This window comes from Oncorhynchus gorbuscha, linkage group LG05, assembly GCF_021184085.1.
Source record: "Oncorhynchus gorbuscha isolate QuinsamMale2020 ecotype Even-year linkage group LG05, OgorEven_v1.0, whole genome shotgun sequence".
Taxonomy (NCBI): domain Eukaryota; kingdom Metazoa; phylum Chordata; class Actinopteri; order Salmoniformes; family Salmonidae; genus Oncorhynchus; species Oncorhynchus gorbuscha.
The window spans coordinates 74,845,378-74,871,832 of record NC_060177.1 but is presented as its reverse complement, the minus strand read 5'-3'; the positions used below and the strand labels follow the sequence as shown (position 1 = coordinate 74,871,832).

General features: G+C 42.6%; 1 protein-coding gene across 1 annotated transcript; it reads left to right on the top strand.

Annotated features, from left to right (window-relative positions):
- The first annotated feature begins 525 nt into the window (after window positions 1–525).
- On the top strand, window positions 526–26,333 carry LOC124034930 (condensin complex subunit 2-like). The gene is given in 19 exon segments (XM_046348323.1): window positions 526–662; window positions 1,772–1,991; window positions 2,099–2,189; window positions 3,644–3,736; window positions 4,032–4,149; window positions 4,316–4,458; window positions 7,762–7,951; window positions 10,388–10,470; window positions 10,715–10,914; window positions 14,084–14,220; window positions 14,361–14,467; window positions 20,915–21,034; window positions 21,748–21,826; window positions 21,829–21,851; window positions 22,036–22,179; window positions 22,404–22,514; window positions 24,817–24,893; window positions 25,169–25,244; window positions 25,785–26,333. Coding segments are annotated over 18 exon segments (2,067 nt in total). The 5' UTR covers window positions 526–662; window positions 1,772–1,776; the 3' UTR covers window positions 25,845–26,333.
- The last annotated feature ends 122 nt before the right edge of the window (window positions 26,334–26,455 follow it).

Here is a 26,455-nt window from a genome sequence, read left to right as displayed (position 1 = left end):
GAAGAGCGGAAGCAAGCCTCTGCATCTCCTCAACGCAGTCCACTTCCCTCGAGAAACTGGGGAAGGGGGCCAAAAAGCAGATGCTCTTTATCTGGTGTTGCTGCATCATTCAAATCACAATTAGCAAGATAGCTAGCTAGCCAAGCCAAATATAAACAGACTTGTCACAATCACATAAGCATTTCGCTACACCGCAATAACATCTGCTAATCACGTGTATGTGACCAATACAATTTTATTTTGAAAGACCTTATCTCTTCTGTTTAAAGGATGAATATGCTCTGGAATTTGGTGCCATTTGGGACACAACTTGGTCAAATGTTTTAATTAGAGAGAGGACTCTGCACCGCAGGTGGGTCACCCACTCTGGAGATAAAACACCAGAGAAAATGTTTCCACCTTTTAATGGGGTGATTGGTGGCTAATCGGGTGTCTCAACACAAAATGTGGTATGGGCGGAGCTACCTCAATGGGGCGGAGTCGAGTGTCGATTCAACATGTTAACGCCCACTGTCATTACGTAAACCCTTCAGCGCACAATTTCAAATCTGATCAGGAACAAAAGTGCATTCATACAAAGCAAAATACGCTTTGTTTTCATTTGAATGTAGCTATATATAAAGAAACAGTTCACTGTTCCAAAAGCTTTGGAAATAATCGAGGTAATGTACGAATTCAATCTATTTACAGCTTTTGTTTTCATACTCGTTAGCTAGCATAAACAAAATCTGGGGATGACAAATTAGCACATTTTAGTTAACCTTTAATTCAAATCAAATTAATTGATATAGCCCTTCATACATCAGCTGATATCTCAAAGTGCTGTACAGAAACCCAGCCTAAAACCCCAAATAGCAAGCAATGCAGGTGTAGAAGCACGGTGGCTAGGAAAAACTCCCTAGAAAGGCCAAAACCTAGGAAGAAACCTAGAGAGGAACCAGGCTATGAGAGGTGGCCAGTCCTCTTCTGGGTTTGCCGGGTGGAGATTATAACAGAACATGACCAAGATGTTCACATGTTCATAAATGACCAGCATGGTCAAATAATAATAATCACAGGCAGAACAGTTGAAACTGGAGCAGCAGCACGGCCAGGTGGACTGGGGACAGCAAGAAGTCATCATGCCAGGTAGTCCCGAGGCATGGTCCTAGGGCTCAGGTCCGCCGAGAGAGAGAAAGAAAGATATTGATATCAATAAACTAGTTAAGTTAGATAAAGTTAGTGAAGGTTGGGTGGGCGTTTGTTGTTGGCATCCTTGTTATTTACGAAGTTTTTGGAACGGATTCCTGTTGGAACGTTACACAAATCATACCCACCCAACCTTCACCAACTTTAGCTAACTTAACTAGTTTATTGATATCAGATATAGTTAACTAGAGTAGCAAGTTATCTAATCCAGTTGTGTTTTTAGCTAGCTAAAAAGTTGGCTAACTAGGTAACGTTAACATCACAGCTACCAACAATCAAATGATACCTTCCTGTATTTAGGCTAGCTAGGTTTAGCTTTGCCAGCCCAAGTGCCAACTAAAATGACTTTGTTTACAGGTGGCCAATAACAAAAACGTTGTGTTAATTTAGGATTGCTTTGAAAAAATCAAGCCGCCTTTGCTTTGGTAACGTTAGATAGCTATGCTCCTATGATCAAATATCCAACAGCTAACGTTACTGTTAGCTACCGACAGTATAACTCATTTTAATAAATTTAATTTAAGGAAGCAGAGAGGAATAAAGAACTTAATGTGCATCTGTGTCCCCCTCTCCCCACTGGCAGTCACGATGAGCTCATCGTCCTCACCCCTTTCCCGAGTGCGTCAGTGGGCCTCACCGTCCCTGAAGCACAGGGGCGCCTCTCCTGTCGCGAGCAGCACCCCGCTCTTCGCATCTTTCGAGGGAAACGATGATGAGCTAGAGCGGTGTCAGAGGCGCAGATCCCGGGTCATTGGCCTGCAAGCTGCCGCTGACTCCTCATTTAATGAATCTACCTCTCATAGGTAGGACAAGCCCTCTCTCTGCCAGTAATCTCCTTTAGTACTACATCTTGACAGGTATTCTGTTGATTTAGACCTTTGTAAGAGACAATCCTTGTGTTTGTGTTCAGCACCAAGGGGACCCCTGCTGCTGTGCCCAAACTGTCAAATGCACAGATCTCAGAGCATTACTCCACCTGCATCAAGCTCTCCACTGAAAATGTAAGCAGCATGTGCATTGCATGCATATACTGCCATTAAAAGGTACTCTTCTAAGAGGGGCAGAATATGTTCTCGCTCCGAGTCATCGCTTATGGCGTCATGCGTTTCCTTCAGATTCAGAAGGTATTAATACCCCTTGACTTATTCCACATTTTGTTACAGCCTGAATTCAAAATAAATAACATACATTTTTTTCTCACCCATTTACACACTCTCATAATGACAAAGTGGAAACATGTTTTTTTTTTTTTATGACACCCCTGTGTCAGTACATGTTACAATCACATTTGGAAGCAATTTTAGCTGTGTCTTTTTCTGGAAGAATCTCTAAGAATTTAGCAAACCTGGATTGTACAACATTTGCACATTATTATTTTTCAGCTCTGTTCCTTTATGATTTTGCCTGTGCTTAGTTCTTCTGTTTCTTTTTATCCTAAAAAGCTCCATAGTCCTTGCCAATGACAAGCATACCCATAACATGATACAGCCTTGAAAAAAAAGAGTGCTACTCAGTGATATGTTGAGTTCAATGTGTCCCAAACAAAACACTTTATATTCAGGACATAAAGTTAATTTCTTTGCCAAATATTTTGCAGTTGTACCTTGTTGCAAACAGGATGCATGTTTAGGAATATTATTCTGTGCAGGCATCCTTCTATTCACTTTGTCAATTAGGTTAGTGTTTGCGGAGTAACTACAATGTTGTTGATCTATCCTCAGTTTTGTCCTATCACAGCCATTTAACTCTAACTGTTTTAATGTCACTTTTGGCCTCATGTTGAAATCCCTGAGTGGTTTCCTTGCTCTTCGGGAACTGAGTTAGGAAGGACTTATGTATCTTTGTAGTGATTGGGTGTATTGATACACCATCCAAAGTGTAATTAATAACTTCACCATGCTCAAAGGGATAATCAATGTCTGCTTTTTATTTAATTTTTTACCCATCTACCAATAAATGCCCTTCTTTGCAAGGCATTGGAAAAACTCCCTGGTCTTTGTGGTTGAAATCCACTGCTTGGTTGAAGGACCTTACAGTTATCTGTATGTGTGGGGTACAGAGATTGAGGTAGTCGTTCAAAAATCATGTTAAACACTATTGCACACAGTCCATGCAACTTATTATGTGACTGGTTAAGCAAATTCTTACTCCTGAACATCATTGGGCTTGCCATAACAAAGGGGTTGAATACTTATTGACTCAAGACATTTCAGCTGTAATTTTTGTTATTCATTTGCAAAAATAAAAACACTTTGACATTGTGTGGTATTGTCTGTAGGCATGCCAGTGACACACAATCTCAATTTTAATCCATTTTATATTCAGGCTATAACAGAATGAAATGTGGGGAAAAGTCAAGGGGTGTGAATAATTTCTGAAGGCACTGTATCTCCAGCCATGCAGGTTATTGGAAACTGGCGTCTCAGATTCAAAAAGCCTTGTCCTATTTTTGTAGAAAATTACCACCAAAAATGCCTTTGGTCTCCACCTGATTGACTACATGGCTGACATCCTCAAACAGAAGGATTCTGAGCTCACAAATTTCAAGGTATGGTTTGAAACAATAATTATTCCTTTTATTGTAGTTTCTGTTTCTTATATCTCTTTAAATTTACTCATCACAAAACTGTCTTCAGATTTCCACTACTATTGAGGAGATTAAAGTGTAATCTACTAATGAAGAAATAAGCTTGTAGTGCAACCACTTAAGATATACGTTGTTTGTTTTAATAGGCTTATTCCAAACTAATGGAGTATATTGATGACAGACTGGTCATTTCACTTCATGGGCCTAGCGTCTGTTGGCTGTATGAGATTATGTGTTTTTCTCTCTCATTGCCAAGGTGGCAGCGGGTACCTTGGACGCCAGCACCAAGATTTACGCAGTCCGAGTGGATGCTGTCCATGCTGATGCCTACAGAGTACTGGGAGGACTGGGTGCTGAGACCAAGCCTGGGGAAGGTGAGAGCCTCTTAACTATAACATCCATACACTGTCTGTGTGTCCCAAATGGCAAACTATTCTATGGTGCCATACTGTGACTTGCTCTGTTGTAAAAAATAATAATAATACTTGTTGTCAATAAAAGATAATCAGGCTCTGACCTTTTCCTATGCGCATGGAGCAGGAGATGGGGGAGAGATGGCGGAGGGTGCTGCAGGAGAGCTGGCTGCCAAGCAGGTGGTGAAGAAGAAGAAGAGGCCTCCCAAAAAGACTGTGGAGCAGAACCTGAGCAACATCGACAGCTCTGAGTCGGAGAGGAAGTGTGATGTAAGTGTGGGTTTTCCTGCTCCAGGAATAGCCTGAGGTAAAGGACTAGGCTATGCCTGTGAGGTTTGATGTGGAGTCACCTGGACATTTTTGAGACACATAGCCAAACTTTGAATATAAATGGAATTGGTGCAGAAAGCCTTTTGAATTTTGTAAAGTGAGTGTGGAACAGGTGAAATAATTGTTGTTATTGTATTACTAGAAAGTGTATGCCCTCAGGCCTGGAGGGAAGCAAAAGTAATTCCGCCACCTAAGAATAGAGGAATGACTGGCTCAAATAGCCACCCAATCAGCCTCTTTACCAACCCTTAATAAAGTTTTGGAAAAAAATTGTGTTTGACCAGATACAATGCTATTTTACAGTAAACAAATTGACAACAGACTTTCGGCACGCTTATAGGAAAGGACATTCAACAAGCACACCACTTACACAAATGATTGGCTGAGAGAAATTAATGATCAATATTGTGGGGGCTGCTTTGTTAGACTTCAGTGGGCTTTTGACATTATTGATCATAGTCTGCTACTGGAAAAACATATGTGTTATGGCTTTGCACCCAATGAAATATTGTGGATAAACAGTTACCTGGCTAACAGAACATGGAGAGTGTTCTTCAACAGGAGCCTCACCAACATAATCCAGGTAGAATCAGGAATTCCACAGGCAGCTGTCTAGGCCCCTTACTTTTTTGAATCTTTACTAACGACATGCCACTGGAAAATGAGCACGTTGAGGTGACTAAACTGCTTGGAGTAACCCTGGATTGTAAAACTGTCACATATTGATACAACAGTAGCTAAGATGGGGAGAAGTCTGTCCATAATAAAGAGCTGCTCTACCTTAACAGCGCTATCAACAAGGCAGGTCCTACAGGCCATAGTTTTGTCGCACTGTTCAGTCGTGTGGTCAGGAGCCACGGAGAGGGAGTTAAAAAAAAAATTGCAATTGGCTCAGAACAGGGCAGCATGGTTGGCCCTTGGATGTAAACAGAGAGCAAACATGAATCTCTCTTGGCTCAAAGTGGAGGAGAGATTGACTTGATCACGAATTGTATTTATGGGAGGTATTGACATGTTGAAAGCACCGAGCTGTTTGTTTAAATGACTAGCACACAGCTCAGACTCCCATGCATACCCAACAAGACATGGCACCAGAGGTCTCTTCACTGTCCAAGTCCTGAACCGACTATGGCTACATGGAACTCTATTCCACATCAGGTAACTGATGCAAGCAGTAGAATCAGATTTTAAAAAAGAGATAAAAATACACCTTATGGAACAGCAGGGACTGTGAAGCAGCACAAACATAGGCACAGACACATGCATACACACACAATAACATACGCACTATACACACACATACACATGGATTTAGTGTTTTAGATATGTGGTAGTGGAGTGGGGGCCTGAGGGCACAGACTAGGTGTGTTGTGAGCTGCTGTCTGAAAGATGACTGGGAATATGGCTGAATATAAACCGTGTATTTATTCCCTCCAAGGCAATCAAACAACCGACATGTTGTTATAGGGAAAAAGTGGAGTCGCAATTCAACAGCTCAGACACGAGACGTATGTGGCAGGGTCTACAGGCAGTTACGGACTACAAAAAGAAAACCAGCTACGTCACAGACACCGTCTTGCTTCCAGACAAACAAAACACCTTCTTTGCCCGCTTTGAGGATAATACAGTACCACCGACGCGGCCCGCTACCAAGGGCCTCTCTTTCTCCGTGGCTGACGTAAGACATTTTAACGTGTAAACCCTCGCAGGGCTGCTGGCCCAGACAGCATCCCTAGCCGCATACGCAGACCAGCTGGCTAGTGTTCTCACGGACATATTCAATCGCTCCCTATCCCAGTCTGCTGTCCCCACATGCTTCAAGATGTCCACCATTATTCCTGTACCCAGGAAGGCAAAGGTAATTGAACTAAATGACTATCGTAGCACTCACTTCTGTCATCATGAAGTGCTTTGAGAGACTAGTCAAGGATCACCTCCACCTTACCTGCGTGGCCATGCATGCCTCCAACTCAATCATCAAGTTTGCAGACGACACAACAGTAGTGGGCTTGATTACCAACAACGACGAGACAGCCTACAGGGAGGAGTTAAGGGCACTCTGAGTGTGGTGTCAGGAAAACAACCTCATTCAATGTCAACAAAGCAAAGGAGATGATCGTGGACTTCAGGAAACGGCAGAGGTAGCACCTCTCTATCCACATCGACGGGACAGCAGTGGAGAAGGTGGAAAGTTTTTAATTTCCTTAGTGTAGACATCACAGACTAACTGAAATGGTCCACCCACACACACTGTGTGGTGAAGAAGGCGCAACAGTGCATCTTCAACCTCAGAAGAAATTTGGCTTGTCACATAAAACACTGGCAAACTTTTAATGATGGGCAATTGAGAGCATCCTTTCGGGCTGTATCCCCGCCTGGTACGGCAACTGCACCGCCCTTAACTGCAAGGCTCTCTAGAGGGTGGTGCGGTCTGCACAACGCATCACCGGGGGCAAACTACATATCCTTCAGGGAACCTAAAACACCCGATGTCACAGGAAGGCCTAAAAGATCATCAAGGACAACAACAACCCGAGCCACTGCCTGTTCACCCCGCTACCATCCAGAAGGTGATGTCAGTACAGGTGCATCAAAGCTGGGACTGAGAGACTGAAAAACAGCTTCTATCTCAAGGCCATCAGACTGCTAAACAGCCATCAGTAACACAGTGACTGCTGCCTACAGACTCAAATCATTGGCCACTTTAACAAATGGATCACTAGTCACTTTAAATAATGCCACTTGAATGTTTACATTATCTTACATAAGTCAACGCATGTGTATATACTGTATCTTATACAATCTATTGCTTCTTGCCTATGCTGCTCGGTCATCGCTCATCCATATATTTATATGTACATATTCTTATTCCATCCCTTTAGATTTGTGTGTTAGGTAGTTGTTGTTTAATTGTTAGTGCACGAATATCTAACAAGTAGTCTGTCGGAACTAGAAGCACAAGCATTTCGCTACACTCGCATCTGCTAACCATGTGTATGTGACCAATGAAATTTGATTTGTGTAATCTGTTATGAATGTAATGTTGTTAAAATTGTATAACTGCCTTTTGCCAGACCCCAGGAAGAGTAGCTGCTGCATTGGTAGCAGCTTATGGGGATCCATAATAAATATAAAGCCAGAGGACTTATTATGATATTTACTGAGAGTATAGATCCTACAAAGCTCACACATGGTAAACTCACCAATATTCTCCTCGTTATCATCCCACCCCTCCAACTCCAGGTCGACCCCATGTTCCAGCGCATGGCGTCGTCCTTCGATGAGAGCAGCACAGCAGGCATATTCCTGTCGGTGCTGTTCAGTGAAGACAGTAGCTGTGAGCTGCTCTTCCCCTCCCACATGACCTTGCTGCACTCCACTCACTCCTGCTCACAGTCTCCTCTGCAGCACGTCCCTTCGCTGCCCTTCACAGGTAACACTGACAGGTCACGTCAGCATCACACTTTTTGACCCGGGACATATGTAGCAAGTACCCCAGAGTAGAAGTTCTGATTTAGGATCAGCTTTGCCATTTAGATCACAATGTATATGATTCTGATCCTAGAACAGCACTCCTACTCGGTGCTTAATTTGTCAATTGGGAGGTGCCTGAGAGAGGGGTGACCTGGGGGGCTCTGAGGTACCAGAGCGTATAAAAAATGCTTTCACCTTCATAATAAAGCATCTGATGCATTATCGCTTTTGCGTACTGGCATAGCGCAGTAGAGGCGATTTGTAGAAGTTGCACTCATGGGGGACCGTTTTGTAGCCTGGGATCCGAGGAAAATTTGGTCTTGCATAAACTAATTTCATGCAATTCTATATCATTTTAGATGACTCGAGACTTTAGCAGAATCTTTTTTAATACCCCACAAGTTATCGGAATTTCTGGATACTTTGACACTGACAAACTAAGAATCAATCAAAACGCCCTGTCTTGAATCCATCATGAACTTTGGCCTAGGTGTGTGGAGACAAACGTATTGTACAATATGAATATGACAATATGAAAAGGAAATGAGTCTTCAAAAAGCTTTCCAGTTTCACTGACTCACCCAATGATGTGCAGCTCACTCACCAGTGATGGTTGATGTGCTCGTGCCAAAAGCTTATCTCTCTCGTTTTACTTTGTAAAACAATGAAGTTCACTCAACAGGTCCATTTGGAAGTTGATAACTTGGTAGACATATTAGTCTTTTCAACAGGATCCATTTGCTTTACAACCTGTGTTTTCCCGAGATTGTATTTGAAATGATTGCTAAAGGCCTGTTTTTGGCTGCATGCTGTTCACCTACAGATTTACTGCTGGTTCCCGACTGTAGGCATCAAATCACATTTTATTGGTCACATGCGCCGAATACAACAGGTGTAGACTTTACAGTGAAATGCTTACTTAAAAGCCCATTCCCAACAAATCAAAACTGAAAAAGACAAATATATGTTCTAAATAAAAAGAAAATGGTAAGAACAAAAGGGCTATGTACAAGGAGTACCGGTACCGTGCCAATGTGCAGGGGTACGAGGTAGTTGATGTAATACAGTATGTACATGTGGGTAGAGGTAAAAGTGACTAGGCAATCAGGATATATAATAAACAGAGTAGCAGCAGCGTATGTGAAAGTGAGTGTGTGTGTGTGTGGCATCAATATGCATGTGAACGTGTGGGTAGAGTCTAGAGAGTGTGCATAGAGCCGGTGCAAAACAATTAAGATTAATAAATCATGTAAATTGTCCGGATAGCCATTAGATGAACTGTTCCACAGTCTTTTGGCTTGAGTTGTGATTGGGCTACACACAATCCACAGCAAGGCTATTAAACAAACAAAAAAAGTTATTGATCCTCTGTGGCTAAATTATAGGCCTACTCCTTATTTCTGAACGGACGGCAATGATTCCATAACTTTGGTAAATATATGGACATTTATCAGGGGTGCTGCGGCACCTCCAGCACAATTCTTGTGGCTATGGTTCTATAAGAAAATAAATAATGTAGTGCAAGATACAGGCGTGTTTCTTTCTCTCACCACAGCAATGGCCACGTGCGTTGGTCTATATAGGCTACAATGGGGCGGCAGCGTAGCCTAGTGGTTAGAGCGTTGGACTAGTAACCGGAAGGTACAAATCTGTCATTCTGCCCCTGAACAGGCAGTTAACGCACTGTTCCCAGGCCGTCATTGAAAATAAGAATATGTTCTTAACTGACTTGCCTGGTTAAATAAAGGTAAAATTTAAAAAAAAAATTTTAAATAATGTTGTGCAAAAACCCAGGCTGGCCCACACAAATCAATTCTTAGCATATCAGGCATGTTTTCACATCACATATGTTAGGGGGCAGAATAAATCTGGTGGAGTCAACTTTCATTTTTACATCAAAACAGTGAAAATAATTTTTCATGCCACGACAGTTACTGAATCCCGGCAAATAGGTTCTGAAACGAAACGGTGAAGTGCCAGATCCTGTTGCAGCAGAATCCAGATTAAAAAGCACTGCTCCTACTCTGAGACACATGAATACATATGACCCCTGGGCTGTTTTTGCTGTAGTCTGGCATAGAATCTCTAGATTTTCTCAAAGCCTGGTTGTGTTGATTGTTGAGTGATGCTGTAAGGCAGTGTTTCTCAATCCTGGTCCTGGGGACCCAAAACGGTTCACATTTTTGTTTTGCCCTAGCACTACACTCCTGATTTTACTAATCTAAGGTGTGATGATGAGTCTGTTAGTGGAATCGGGTATGTAGTGCGAGGACAAAACTAAAATGTGCACCCACCCAGAACCAGGATTAAGAAACAATGCTGTAAATTATTGGCACTTGGCCTACATATTCCGATTTAATGGTATCATTCATGAAATGATTGTGTGATTGGACAGGTGGTCTCCAGCAGACCCAGGAGAAGAGCTCCATCTGCCCCTCCCTGGCAGACTTCTCTTTCACCAGCTGGAACCCTGACCAGGTGAGCGCAACATACACTTGCAATATACACAGCTTCCATTCCAAATGGCACCCTATTTCCTATATAGTGCACTACTTTTGACCAGGACTCTATGGGCCCTGGTCAAATATAGTGCACGGTATAAGGAATAGGGTGTCATTTGGGAAGCACACATCTTTATTTTAGTTTGGAAATTATACAGATTGGAGGTATTGTTTTGATACAGTAGTCATATAGCCCTATATAAATCGTTCTTCTATTACAGACCATGACCCAGATGCTGGAGAAGATGAAGCAGGGGGATCACGTGTTTGACCGGAACGCTGAGGCGGAGCCGGATGAGGAGGAGTGTCAGGATTTTGGGGATAGTTTTGATGGAGACGAGGAGGGTCAGGGGGATTATGGTGGAGAGGGCTTCAAGGAACACAAGGATGGCTGTAAGGCTGGAGGGCTGGGGAGAGGAAGGTGAGTGTACTGAGGGTGTTTGTTACAGGGTGGTAACAACCTGGGGGTGTTTGTTGGTACTCTGCTTGTTTATACCTGTAGAGCAGTGGTACCCAAACTCTTTATAGTCCCGTACCCCTTCAAACATTCAACCTCCAGTAGCATCAGGGTCAGCACATTCTCAAATGTTGTTTTTTGGCATCATTGTAAGCCTACCACACACACACTATACGATACATTTATTAAACATAAGAATGAGTGTGAGTTTTGGTCACAACCCGGCTCGTGGGAAGTGACAAAGAGCTCTTATAGGACCAGGGCACAAATAATTGTGTAATAATAATCAATAATTTTGCTCTTTATTTAGCCATCTTGCATATAAAAACATATTTGTTCATCGAAAATGGTGAATAACTCACCACGGGTTAATGAAGGTTGTGCTTGAAAGGAAGCACATAACTCTGCAATGTTGAATTGGAGAGAGTCTCACTCTTAAATAACTTTCCACACACAGTCTGTGCCTGTATTTACTTTTCATGCTAGTGAGGGCCGAGCATCCACTCTGTGAGTGGTTGCAAAAGGCATCGGTGTCTTAACCGCACGATTTGCCAAGACAGGATACTCTCAGGATACTCTCCCAATCCAGAAATATCCAGTGGCTTATAATTGATTAAATTCAATTTTCAGCTTGCTGCAATTTCGATGAGGCTCTTGTTCAGATATCTGTAAGTGGACTGGAGACAGGGCATGAAAGGGATAACAAATTCAGTTGTTTGTGTCGTCCATTTCGGGAAAGTACCTGCGTAATTGCGCACCCAGCTCACTCAGGTGCTTCGCTATTTGACATTGTCCATAAGCTTGAGTTCATTTGCACACAAAAAAATCATACAATGATGGAAATACCTGTGTGTTGTCCTTGTTAATGCAGACAGAGAAGAGCTCCATCTTCTTAATCATAGCCTCAATTTTGTCCCGTACATTGAATATAGTTGCAGAGAGTCCCTGTAATCCTAGATTCAGATCATTCAGATGAGAAAAAACATCACCCAGATAGGCCAGTTGTGTGAGAAACTGGTCATCATGCAAGCGGTCAGACAAGTGAAAATTATGGTCAGTAAAGAGAACTTTAAGCTCGTCTCTCAATTATTATTTTTTTAACGTGTCAATACTTTGCCCCTTGATAACCAGCGCACTTCTGTATGTTGTAAAAGCGTTACATGGTCGCTACCCATATCATTGCATAATGCAGAAAATACACAAGAGTTCAGGGGCCTTGCTTTAACAAAGTTAGTCATTTTCACTGTTGTGTCCAAAAGTTCTTTCAAGCTGTCAGGCATTCCCTTGGCAGCAAGAGCCTCTCGGTGGATGCTGCAGTGTACCCAAGTGACATCGGGAGCAACTGCTTGCACGCGTGTTACCACTCCACTATGTCTCCCTGTCATGGCTTTTGCACCATCAGTACAGATGCCAACACATCTTGATCACAAGTCCATTTGATGTCACAAAGCTGTCCAGTACTTTAAAAATATTCTCTCCTGTTGTCCTGGTTTGCAGAAGAGGATGTCTTCCTTAATTGACCCCCCCCCCCCCTTCAACGTAACAGATATATGCCAGAAGCTGTGCCAGGCCATGTCTGTTGACTCATCTAGATGTAACGCTTAGAATTCACTGGCTTGTATGCTGAAGCAGTAATTGTTTCAAAACATCTCCATCCATGTTACTAATTTGTCATGAAACAGTGTTGTTGGATGAAGGCATTGTCTGTATAGTTTTATTTGCCTTTTCCCCAATATTGCCCCAGCCATAGCCACTGCAGCAGGAAGAATGTAGTCCTCCACAATAGTATGAGGCTTGCCCGTCCTAGCCACTCGGTAGCTCACCTTATAAGACTCTTCTAACCCCTTCTTCTTAATGGTATCTGTTGCTTTTATACACATCTTACTACTCGAAAGTCATGTTAATTTTCGCTCAAACTTCTGTGGTGTATTTTTCAAATTGGCATGTTTTGTTTCTAAATATCTGCACAAGAGTGACGGTTTCACCCATGGGAGAGCAACGGTTAATGTGATTGTATGTACATTTTCTGACTAGGCTACCTGTATTTGACATTGTTATTTCGCTGAACCCTAGATGGTTTCATTTGATTTTTTTTGGCTGTGAAATGAGGCTACTTAAACGAGGGGGGAAAAACCTCACCGAAATGTATAGCCCCTTTCGAAAATATAAATTGGCTGTTTGAAAATGTGAAGATTTTTATGTGCGTGTGTATGAATGTGTACACCTTCACATTTTCAAACAGCCAATTTATATTTTGTATACACACACACACACACACCCGACAGCATTATGGATACCCCAGTTTGGGAATACTTGCCATAGAGGATCCCATAGATGTTTCATGAGGAATGGTATCCCACAAGGAAACCTGTCCGCTAGTTTTAATTGACCTTGTTCTGTCTCTAGTTTTGTTGTGTGTACCATGATGTCGTGAGTGTTTCAAAACTGTTATGACGGTAACACACCCAAACCCTTTAAATATCCAGTTTAGATGTCTGGATGAATGAAGGGAAACACTTTGACTCAACAGAAAAAGCTCTACTAATGACCTCCTTATCTTAGGTCCAGGCAGGCTTTAGAATGAGTTACTTATCCTAGCAAAAGTAATTGGATTAACTGAAGATGTATTTATTAAATCCATATTTTTCCCAGTCTAGGTTTAAAAATGAAACTGATGTTTTTTTTCCATCTTGGGCAATAGTTACAGGGGAGATGGATGAGCCAATTAGACAATTAGGTGGCCATGATCGTATGCGGGCCAGATTGGGAATTTAGCAAGGACACCGGGGTTAATACTCCTACTCGTACAATAAATGCCATGGGATCTTTAGTGACCACAGTCAGGACACTCTTTTAATGTCCCATCTGAAACATGGTACCATACACAGGGTAATTTCCCCAATCACTGCACAGGGGCATTGGCTTTTATGTATTTTCATCAGAGGAAAGAGGGCCTCCTACTGGCCCTCCAACACCACTTCCACAGCAGCATCTGGTCTCACATCTATGGACCGACCAGAACCAACCCTTCGCTTCAGAGGCAAGCCAGCAGTGGGATGCAGGGTGGTATGCTGCTGGCCATGTATTTTAATGTCATTCTGTGGTGTGGTTGACTGTCCACAGGGATGTGATTCCCATTGGAGGGGGGGGACATAGCCACCATGTGTCTGCAGCTGTCCAACCAGCCCAGAGAGTACTCCTACTTCAGCCCTAGGACCATGGCTACCTGGGCAGGTTCTGGCTACTGGCGCTTCAAACCTCTGCACAAGAGTGAGTGGTGGTTGTACGGACAAAGTAATGTTGTATATGTAGTTTATCTGCGTTTGGGAGAATTCCTTAACAGCATTGGCCACTAAATATCACCTGTTCATTCCTCTGTCTCGCTCGTGTGTGTGTGTGTGTGTGTGTAGAGGACAACATGCCTGAGAAGGAGGGTCGCAAGAGGAAGTCTAAGAATGCCTTTGAAATTGACTTTAACGACCATGTCAACATTGAAACCTACTTCTGCACCACTAGAGTAAGCCCTTGGTAACCCCCCCCAGTTCTCTGATTATTGTTTGAGCTGCACCCAAGAGCATTAACTGGAAATAAGATGACGCCGGAGAACAAGGATGACGTTTTACGTATTCCAAACCAATTGTGTTTTTTGTTTGTTTCTTTGCTTTGTTTGTAACTCTATTTTGTACATAATGTTGCTGTTACCGTCTCTTATGAACGAAAATAACTTCTGGGCATCAGAACTGCGATTACTCAACACTGACTGGCAGAATCCTTTTTTTTCTTTTAACTAGTCCCGACAAGCCTAAATTGAATGATATATACAGTTTCCCCGGAAACAGGCCCAGATCCCTGTCATTTGCGTGAAGAGAAGGCAAAGAAGGGGCTTGAGAGCGGGCTGCCTTCTGAGAATTTGTAGGTGATCGACTAAACCCCAACTTCCTTCCATTCTGCTAGCAAACGTGCAATCTTTGGAAAATAAAATCGATGAACTATGAGGAAGATTAAACTCCCAACAGGTCATTCAAAACTGAACGATGACATCAACATACAGCTGGCTGGTTATACACTGTATCGGCAGGACAGAACATGGGTGTCTGGTAAGACAAGGGGCGGCTGAGTATTTTTGTAAATAATATCTAAGGAATTCTCAAGGTTTTGCTCACCTGAGGTAGTGTGGTCTACAGCTTATCATGAGATACTCTATTTACCTAGAGACTTTTCAGCTGTATTTTTCGTAGCTGTCTACATCCCACCGCAGACTGATGCTGGCACTAAGACATCACTGAATGTGCTGTATTCCGCCATAAGCAAACAGGAAAACACTCACCCAGAGGCGGTGCACTTAGTAGCCGGGGACTTTAATGCAGGGAAACTTAAATCAGTTTTACCAAATTTCTATCAGCATGTTAAATGTGCAACCAGAGGGAAAAAAACTCTGGACCACCTTTTACTCCACATACAAAGCGTGTCCTCCATTTTGCAAATCTGACCATAATTCTATCCTCCTGATTCCTGCTTACAAGGAAAAATAAAGCAGGAAGCACCTGTGACAAGATCAATAAAAAAGTGGTCAGATGAAACAAATGATAAGCTACAGGATTGTTTTACTAGCACAGACTGGAATATGTTCCGGGATTTCTCCGATGGCATTGGGGAGTACACAACATCAGTCATTGGCTTCATCAATAAGTGCATCGACGACGTCGTCCCCACAGTGACCATACGTACATACCCCAACCAGAAGCCATGGATTACAGGCAACATCCGCACTGAGCTAAAGGCCAGAGCTGCCACTTTCAAGGAGCATGACTCTGACCCGGAAGCTTATAAGAAATCGCGCTATGCCCGCCGACGGACCATCAAAGCATCAATGGAGGACTAAAATCAAATTGTACTACATAGGCTCTGATGTTTGTCGGATGTGACAGGACTTGCAAACCATTACAGACTACAAAGAAACACAGCCGAGATCTGCCCAGTGACACGAGCCTACCAGATGAGCTAAAGTACTTCTATGCTCGCTTTGAGGCAAATAACACTGAAACATGCATGAGAGCACCAGCTGTTCCGGAAGACTGTGATCATGCTCTCCGCAGCCGATGTGAGTAAGACCTTTTAAAACTTATTTAGGATCAGTGTCCCTTCCACGGGATGGTTGAGCTGACACAGGCTAATTCGATTAGCATGAGGTTCTAAGTACAATAACACTTCCCAGAACATAATTTAGATATCTGATAGTCAGGAAGATTAACAAGAATTTAAGATAACTGCACTGTCCAATTTACAGTAGCTATTACAGTGAAAGAGTGAGGAGAGGTGCACAATTTTGAACATGAAAAATTATTAATAAACAAATTAGGCACATTTGAGCTGTCTTGATACAACATTTTGAACATAAATGCAATGGTTCATTGGATCCGTCTAAAATGTTGCACCTACATTGCTACCATCTAGTGGCCAATATCTAAATTGCACCTAGGCTGGAATAATACATTATGGATTTCAAAGATGATGGTACAAAAGAACACTTGTTTTTTTCTTTGTATTATCTTTTACCAAATCTAGTGTGTTATTCTCCTACATTCCTTTCACATTTCCACAAACTTCAAAGTGTTTCCTTTCAAATGGTACCAAGAATATGTATATCCTTGCTTCAGGGCCTGAGCTACAGGCAGTTATGTCTTTTTAGGTGAAAATTGAAAAAACGGGGTGGATCCTTAAGATCAACATTCACAGACTGATTACCAGGACATGCACTGCGAGCATACGCTGACCAACTGGCAAGTGTCTTAACTGACATTTTCAACCTCCTCCTGTCCGAGTCTGTAATACCAACATGTTTTAAGCAGACCACCATAGTCCCTGTGCTCAAGAACCATAAGGTAACCTGCCTAAATGACTACCGACCCGTAGCGCTTTTTATTTTATTTATTTTACCTTTATTTTACTAGGCAAGTCAGTTAAGAACAAATTCTTATTTTCAATGACGGCTGATAGAGGAATTCTTAATCCCTTTATGTTTTATTGCCAAAATCAATTCAATTCGCACTCATTTCTAATTCATGATAAGTTGTAAGTTTATCATTTGCATGAATTAGCAAGAGACCAGTCTTAAAAACAAGTTCAGCATTTATTCTTGATGAGTACTGACCCAAAATACAAAGAACATTACATTTTAAATCTAAAGAAGAAATAAAATGACGTCATCAGTTACACCCCCTCTCCCAGCCTTACAATGGCGTAGTATTCGGTCCTGGAGATAGTTTCACTCCCCTCATAAACTATAAACTACATAAAGGATATACTTCTCTCTTCTAATGGAATCCAACCAAAACATTCTTATCTGTTTGAAAAACCATCTTATCCCTCCTTAAAACTTTCCCAGGAGACACAGACACAATTCATTTCTGCTTACATTTTCAGTAACAGTACAATTAAGAACCCATACTTTTCAAATCATAACATAATAGTATTAGCATGAATGGTTCTAATCATTAATGTATACATAATTGATCATCTAAACTATATTTTCCTCTATCACGGCCTAGTGGGTTAACTGCCTGTTCAGTGGCAGAACGACAGATTTTGTACCTTGTCAGCTCGGGGATTTGAACTTGCAACCTTTCGGTTACTAGTCCAATGCTCTAACCACTAGGCTACCCTGCCGCCACTCAGGTCTGTAGCCATGAAGTGCTTTGAAAGGCTGGTCATGGCTCACATCAACACCATTATCCCAGAAACCCTAGGCCCACTCCAATTTGCATACCACCCTAACAGATCCACAGATGATGCAATCTCTATTGCACTCCACACTGCCCTTTCCCACCTGGACAAAAGGAACACCTATGTGAGAATGCTATTCATTGACTACAGCTCAGCGTTCAACACCATAGTGCCCTCAAAGCTCATCAATAAGCTAACGACCCTGGGACAAAACACCTCCCTCTGCAACTGGATCCTGGACTTCCTGACGGGCAGAGACCTGGCCGGGTGGTGCCAGGACAAAAACCTCTCCCTCAACGTGATCAAGACAAAGGAGATGATTGTGGACTATAGGAAGAAGAGGACCGAGCACACCCCCATTCTCATCAACGAGACTGTAGCTTCAAGTTCCTTGCTGTCCACATCACCAGCAAACTTACATGGTCCAAGTTAGGGATGGGCGATATGGCCAAAATCTCATATCGATACATATCACGATAGACATTCTGTAAATTCAATGAATAAATAGTTTATATAAAGTGACCACATGTAAAGGCCTATTTCTTATTACATTTTGAATTATACTCAACAAATAAAAGGTATTTGGTATCTTGAGTCGAGTGTTGGCACCAACTCACCAAACCCCTGTTTCTCGACAGTGTAAATTAGGGCCATGTCTTTGCAAATGTAAGTTATTACGGCAGCTGTTACCTCCTTCCATCAAATTGTACTACATAGAGGTTAGTGGTGTTTGAGCCTGTTGTTGGGACCGGACTGTGGCATATTTGGCAGAGGGTGTTTTTCTGGTGTGTGTCAGACTTTACATACCCAAACCACGCCCTTGCGACTGAAGTAGCCTCTCTTTTAGGTACGGTCTCCGTGCTCTGTATCACGTTCACTCTCCTCCATGTTTTGCTTGTGTTGCAAATGTCCAAATATAAAGAGTGTGATTTGTGACACAACGAAATAAACGAGAGCATAATATGAAACGATAGACAATTTTCTATCGTCACACGATATTTATCATCATCTCGCCTAGCCCTGGTCCAAGTACACCAAAACAGTCGTGAAGAGGGCACGACAAAACCTGTTCCCCCTCAGGAGACTGAAAAGATTTGGCATGGGTCCTCAGATCCTCAAAAGGTTCTACAGCTGCACCATCGAGAGCATCCTGACTGGTTGCATCACTACCTGGTATGGCAACTGCTCGGCCTCCGACCGTAAGGCACTACAGAATTTAGTGTGTACGGCCCAGTACATCACTGGTGCCAAGCTTCCTGCCATCCAGGACCTCTACACCAGGCAGTGTCAAAGGAAGGCCCTAAAAATTGTCAGACTCCAGCCACCCTAGTTAGACTGTTCTCTCTACTATCACACAGGAGCGCCAAGTCTAGTTCCAAGAGGCTTCTAAACAGCTTCTACCCGGGCCGACTCTTTTCTCTGTATACATCAATGATGTCGCTCTTGCTGCTGGGGATTCTCTGATCCATCTCTACGCAGACGACAGCATTCTATATACTTCTGCCCCCTCTTTTGGACACTGTTAACTAACCTACAGACGAGCTTCAATGCCATACATCTCTCCTTCTGTGGCCTACAACTGCTCTTAAATGCAAGTAAAACTAAATGCATGCTCTTCAACCGATCGCCGCCCGCACCTGCCCGCCCGTCCAGCATCACTACTCTGGATGGTTCTGACTATGTGGACAACTACAAATACCTAGGTGTCTGGTTAGATGATAAACTCTCCTTCCAGACTCACATTAACCATCTCCAATCCAAAATTAAATTTAGAATCTGTTTATTTCGCAAAAAAACATCCTTCACTCATGTTGCCAAACATACCCTCGTAAAACTGACCATCCTTCTGATCCTCGACTTCGGCGATGTCATTTACAAAATAGCCTCCAATACCCTACTCAATAAATTTGATGCAGTCGATCACAGTGCCATCCGTTTTGTCACCAAAGCCCCATATACTACCCACCACTGCGACCTGTATGTTCTCGTTGGCTGGCCCTCGTTTCACATTTGTTGCCAAACCCACTGGCTCCAGGTCATCTATAGGTCATTGCTAGGTAAAGCCCTGCCTTATCTCAGCTCACTGGTCACCATTGCAGCACCCACCCATAGCACTCGCTTCAGCAGGTATATCTCACTGGTCACCCCCAAAGCCAATTCCGCCTTTGGCCACCTTTCCTTCCAGTTCTCTGCTGCAAATGACTGGAAGGATTTGAAAAATCACTGAAGCCGGAGACTTATTTCTCCCTCACTAACTTTATGCACCAGCTGTCAGAGCAGCTTACAGATCACTGCACCTGTACATAGCCAATCTGTAGATAGCCCATCCAACTACCTTATCCCCATACTGTTATTTATTTTTTACTCCTTTGCACCCCAGTATCTCTACTTGCACATTCATCTTTTGCACATCTATCACTTCAGTGTTTAATTGTGAAATTGTAATGATTTTGCCATTATGGCCTATTTATTGCCAACCTCCCTTATCTTACCTCATTTGCACACAATGTATGTAGACTTGTTCTCTATTGTGTTATTGATTGTATATTTGTTTATTCCACATGTAACTCTGTCACACTGCTTTGCTTTATCTTGGCCAGGTCGCAGTTGTAAATGAGAACTTGTTCTCAACTAGCCTGGTTAAATAAAGGTGAAATAAAAAACCCAAGCCATAAGACTCATGAACATCTAATCATATGGCTTCCCAGACTATTTGCATTGCCCCCCCCCCCTCCTTTAAACCGCATGTATAGTCACTTTAATAACTCCTACATGTACATATTACTTCAACTAACCGGTGCACATTGACTGTACCGGTACCCCCATGTATAGTCTCGCAATTGTTAATTTACTGCTGCTCTTTAATTACTTGTTACTTTTATTTCTTATTCTTACTCAATTATTTGTTTTCCTGCATTGTTGGTTAGGGGCTCTTAAGCATTTCACTGTAAGGTTGTATTCGGTGCATGTGACTAAATTTGATTTTATAATCACTAGTAGGCAGTCACATTCTAAAGTTAAAGTGCCTGTTTTCTGAGCCGTTGTCAATTACTGTATTAGTCACTTCTGTAAATCACTTTTGATCCCTAATACAGGTGTCAAGTGTCTTGACAATCCCTGCCTATGTATAAGACAGTTTCTGCACCTGAGGAAATGTGGTTTTAGTGGCTATAGGAGTTTCCTCACCACTCATACATTGATTCAAACCTTTCTCTCACCTCTGCTTAATGTGTTCTCCCAGGCTGCTACCACTATCATCAAGTCCGCCCTCAGTACCAGCAACAAGAAAACCACTCTAGCTGCAGACTTCCAGTTCCCCCTTAAGACCCTGTCCCAACTCAGCCTCAAACCTGCCAGCACAGTAAGACCTTCTGTACACAACAACCAGCATGGAATAAACACATTTTGGGTGACATGAATGTAACACACACTAGTTGACCCTGTCCTGCGTCTCCATGGTGATACCAGGGGACAGTGGTGTGCTAAAACAATGTGCAGCCGCCACCAGATACAGTCAGGCTTCATAACCGTAGCTGAATGGAACTGATATGCTGGTGCAACTGATAAAGTGAAGATTGTGATGCCACTGACGTGTGTGTGCGCCGTGTCAGTTATCGTGTGTGTGTGCGCCATGTCAGTTATCGTGTGTGTGCTCCATGTCAGTAAACGTGTGTGTGTGTGTGTGTGTGTGTGTGTGTGTGTGTGTGTGTGTGTGTGTGTGTGTGTGTGTGTGTGTGTGTGTGTGTGTGTGTGTGTGTGTGTGTGTGTGTGTGTGTGTGTGTGTGTGTGTGTGCTCCATGACAGTTATCGTGTGTGTGTGTGCTCCATGACAGTTATCGTGTGTGTGTGCTCCATGACAGTTATCGTGTGTGTGTGTGCTCCATGACAGTTATCGTGTGTGTGTGCTCCATGACAGTTATCGTGTGTGTGTGCTCCATGACAGTTATCGTGTGTGTGTGCTCCATGACAGTTAACGTGTGTGTGCTCCATGACAGTTATCTTGTGTGTGTGCTCCATGTCAGTAAACGTGTGTGTGTGCTCCATGTCAGTAAACGTGTGTGTGCTCCATGTCAGTTGTGTAAAGAGGGCCAGAAGAGGTTGTCTGGAGAGCTGGAAGGCATCGGAGACTACGACTACAACAACGCCAATGACACAGCAACTTCTGCCCTGGCCTGCAGGTCTGTATTGTAACTCCTGTGTCAGTCTTATACAGTTTCCATTATGTGTCAATAAGGCCACTACAGAGATATCGAACTTGCCAGTGTATCATTACCCCCACTAATTCTATAGCTTCAGCCCTATTTTGTTAGAAGCTGGTTTTGTCATTATTTGGCTAATCTCTTTCTCTTCCTCTCTCTATAGGGTGGGGACAGTGATGATGGTGATGGTTTCAGTAGAGGTGCAGATGACACCCAGCCTTCCGCAGACAGTAACCTCGCCTCCTCACAAGACCATGACGACGTGTCCACCTATGGGGAGGACAACCTGGTGCCAGAACCACACCGGGTGGGAAGGGGAATGGTTATGGGGAGCCAGTGTTCAGCAAGTGTCATGCTCTAAAATTTGTGTCGAAAGGATTAAAGACTGCAACAACGCCAACGACACAGCCAACTTCTGCCCTGGCCTGCACCGACACTGGGACCCAGTGCCGCCTTCAGGGTATAAATGCTCTGAAATGGCAGCATCATGTTTGAAATGTTGTTAAAGCCCAGCTTTGCCTTTCATTTCAGGTGAACAAGATTGAGCTAAACTATGCCAAAACAGCCAAGAAGATGGACATGAAGAGGCTCAAGAACATCATGTGGAATCTTCTGACTGACAGTCTGGAAAAATCAGCCACGGTCAATTTTAAAGTGTTTTCATGCCTCTCTTTCCCCTCCGAGGTCTCATTGACTGACTTCTATGGTTGGCTAATATGTTTTTTTTTTCTCCGTGCCTCTTCCTTGCAGACCTGGGTAGAATATCAATAGGTTTTGCTCGACTCCTATCACTTCTGTCCTCTCCTCACCTGCTCTTGAAAAAGGTCAAAGGTAGTCAAGGAGAAGAAACAAATGTTCTAGTATGAAGTGAGACTGCTCCAATCACTTTTCATCGGACAAATTGCGTATACAGGGGTGGAATGCCAAAATAAATGTGTTGATAAAATCAAATGTGGCTAGATGTGAAAGACATTTTATAGATAAAAGGATGAGTAGCATATAGTTTTTAAATGTGTGCATGCTTTTCTCATATGAGAAAACAGCTGATTCAATGGGGGTGTGGCAGATTTTAAAACACTTCCGTGATAGAAGCTGAAAGGATACTCTTGTGCATCCTCTGCTGAAGTAGTTAATCAAGGAGGTAAGCACTCCTCTGTTCGCCTACTAACAATTTGACACACTCCTTGACCATGGAGTTTCCAGGTCATGGAGGAGTGGACAGACTTGCCCAATAGCTGACATGCATAAAGATGGCGACCCCCATGTACAGTGGGGCAAAAAAGTATTTAGTCAGCCACCAATTGTGCAAGTTCTCCCACTTCAAAAGATGAGAGGCCTGTAATTTTCATCATAGGTACACTTCAACTATGATAGACAAAATGAGGGAAAAAATCCAGAAAATCACATTGTAGGATTTTTAATGAATTTATTTGCAAATTATGATGGAAAATAAGTATTTGGTCACCTACAAACAAGCAAGATTTCTGGCACTCAGACCTGTAACTTCTTCTTTAAGAGGCTCCTCTGTCCTCCACTCGTTGCCTCTACCATCAGTAACTCACTACGCCGCAGGGACTCAAATCCTGCAGTGCCAGACGTGTCCCCCTGCTTAAGCCAGTACATGTCCAGGCCTGTCTGAAGTTTGCTAGAGAGCATTTGGATGATCCAGAAGAAGATTGGGAGAATGTCATATGGTCAGATGAAACCAAAATATAACTTTTTGGTAAAAACTCAACTCGTTGTGTTTGGAGGACAAAGAATGCTGAGTTGCATCCAAAGAACACCATACCTACTGTGAAGCATGGGGGTGGAAACATCATGCTTTGGGGCTGTTTTTCTGCAAAGGGACCAGGACGACTGATCCGTGTAAAGGAAAGAATGAATGGGGCCATGTATCGTCAGATTTTGAGTGAAAATCTCCTTCCATCAGCAAGGGCATTGAAGAAGAAACGTGGCTGCGTCTTTCAGCATGACAATGATCCCAAACACACCGCCCAGGCAATGAAGGAGTGGCTTCATAAGAAGCATTTCAAGGTCCTGGAGTGGCGGAGCCAGTCTCCAGATCTCAACCCCATAGGAAATCTTTGGAGGGAGTTGAAAGTCCGTGTTGCTCAGCAACAGCCCCAAAACATCACTGCTCTAGAGGAGATCTGCATGGAGGAATGGGCCAAAATACCAGCAACAGTGTGTGAAAACCTTGTGAAGACTTACAGAAAACGTTTGACCTCTGTCATTGCCAAAAAAGGGTATATAACAAAGTATTGACATAAACTTTTGTTATTGACCAAATACTTATTTTCCACCATAATTTGCAAATAAATTCATAAAAAATCCTACAATGTGATTTGCTGGATTTTTTTTCTAATTTTGTCTGTCCTAGTTGAAGTGTACCTATGATGAAAATGTACAGGCCTCTTCTTTTTAAGTGGGAAAACTTGCACAATTGGTGGCTGACTAAATACTTTTGTGCCCCACTGTACTTACTACAAATGCCTAATTTCACTGTGTTATACAGTGCTCCCCATTTACTCTTGTGTTGTATCTGCATTAGCACAGTAAACTTGATCCCGATTCTTGATCCAAGACCAAAAAGCGAAAAAGTAGATTGTGCAGATTTATTGGCACATTGAACCATGTCGTGTGCCGTAGTTTTTAAAAACTGTGGGTATTGCTAAAACAATAACTTAATCTGAATTCCTCCATCTTTATGCACCTTTCGCCATTGAGAATCTTCCCTGGGTTCAAATAGTATCTTTCAAATACTTTGAGTGTTTGCTTAGGTCTGCCAGGAGTCCCAGGTCTGCAAGGTTTGCACTTTTCGATTGGTTCCATTCCAACAGCCAAGCTTAATTTACCACAAATTCAATTTTAAATTATTTCAAATAGTATTTGAACCCAGGACTGCATCCTTGTGGTTGACAGTGTTGTGTTTTGTTCTCAGCAGGAGGTGGAGAATGCTGAGACTTCAGAGGTGTCTGGGGAGAAAGTCTTCAGTCAGACCACAAAGACCCTGCTTCAAAGGTACCAAGCCTTAGTATCGCCACTGGGCCCATTCTTAAATGGCTATAGTGTTTTCTCAGCTGCCATTGAAGAGAATTCTAGTTGTTTTGCTTGTTCTTCTTTTCATTAAACTAGTAGCGAGATAGACATGCATCATTTATTTAGACATTACTGCCAACTGAGGGACTTTGGATGGTGATGGTCCGAACATTCATTTGCTATAAGGGATGTGGATGGGACATACGTGCTGATAAATAATGTAATAAAAGCCATGTCTTGTTCTCCTGTCACTTCAGCCTGCCCCCCAACATGGCTCAGAACCTGTCTGTGCCCCTGGTGTTCGTCGCCCTGCTGCACTTGGCCAATGAGAAGGTGAGTAGTAGCTTCTTCTCTGACCTATTGCACCATGTCATTACTAAAATAAGTTAGTTCTTGACATGGCTATTATGTTGGCATGTAGTGGTAGTACATATGGGGTGGCAGGGTAGCCTAGTGGTTAGAGCGTTGGACTAGTAACCGGAAGGTTACAAGTTCAAACCCCCCGAGCTGACAAGGTACAAATCTGTCGTTCTGCCCCGGAACAGGCAGTTAACCCACTATTCCTAGGCCGTCATTGAAAATAAGAATTTGTTCTGAACTGATCTTGCCTAGTTAAATAAAGGTCAAATAAAATAAATATCTACATTATTAACTCAATACATTTAGAGCTTTTATTAATTGTATTAATTGAGTGGGTTCACAAACCCTTTTAATCTGCACAATTTATTTTGTCTGTGTTAAATATAAACTCTATGAATCTTTCAGATAGTCGTCAGTATCAAGACTGTTTCCACTTGGTAGTTGAGTGTGAATGAAGAGTTAACCACGCCACTCAAGTTTTCTTGTCATTCATTGTCTGTTTTCTTTCAAAAGAATTTGGAGCTCGTGAAGGTGGACGACATGTCAGATATCCTCATCAAGCAAGGTCAATGAAAAGGGCTAAACAATGGGATTTAAACAGAGACTTGTTTCCTTTTCTCCTCAAACTGCTTATTCTCACTTTTTCTATGTATATGATGAATTCCCGGCCATTTGTGTCAAAGGCGCCATCACATTTAGGTGAAATATGTTATTTCTAGGAAATGTATAGTAAGTGTCCCTTTGTAAAAATGACTCATCTGTTTATTAGCTGAAGTGTTTTTAACATATTTACCTGTACATTCAGTAGAACCTGTCCTTTTTTTGTTCTACATCTATTGTGTGTAAATAACTGTGGAGGCTGCTGAGGGGAGAGCAGCTCATAATGTCTGGAATGGTATCAAACACATGAAAACCATGTGCTTGACACCATTCCATTCCAGCCATTTATTATGAGTCGTCCTCCCCTCAGGAGGCTCCACTGGTAAATAATATAAATGCCTCCTTCAAGACTGTGTAATGTGTACATACCAAATATAAATAAAAGTTTGTTTTTCTACATTACACAGGAATCCGGTACAAGGTAGCTATTTTTAGGTAATGGCTATTTATGCTCTACCTTCTTATACATTCAACTGGCGTCATTGGCGTCATTGGATTGTAGTGCTCTCATTTTTACCAGAGCT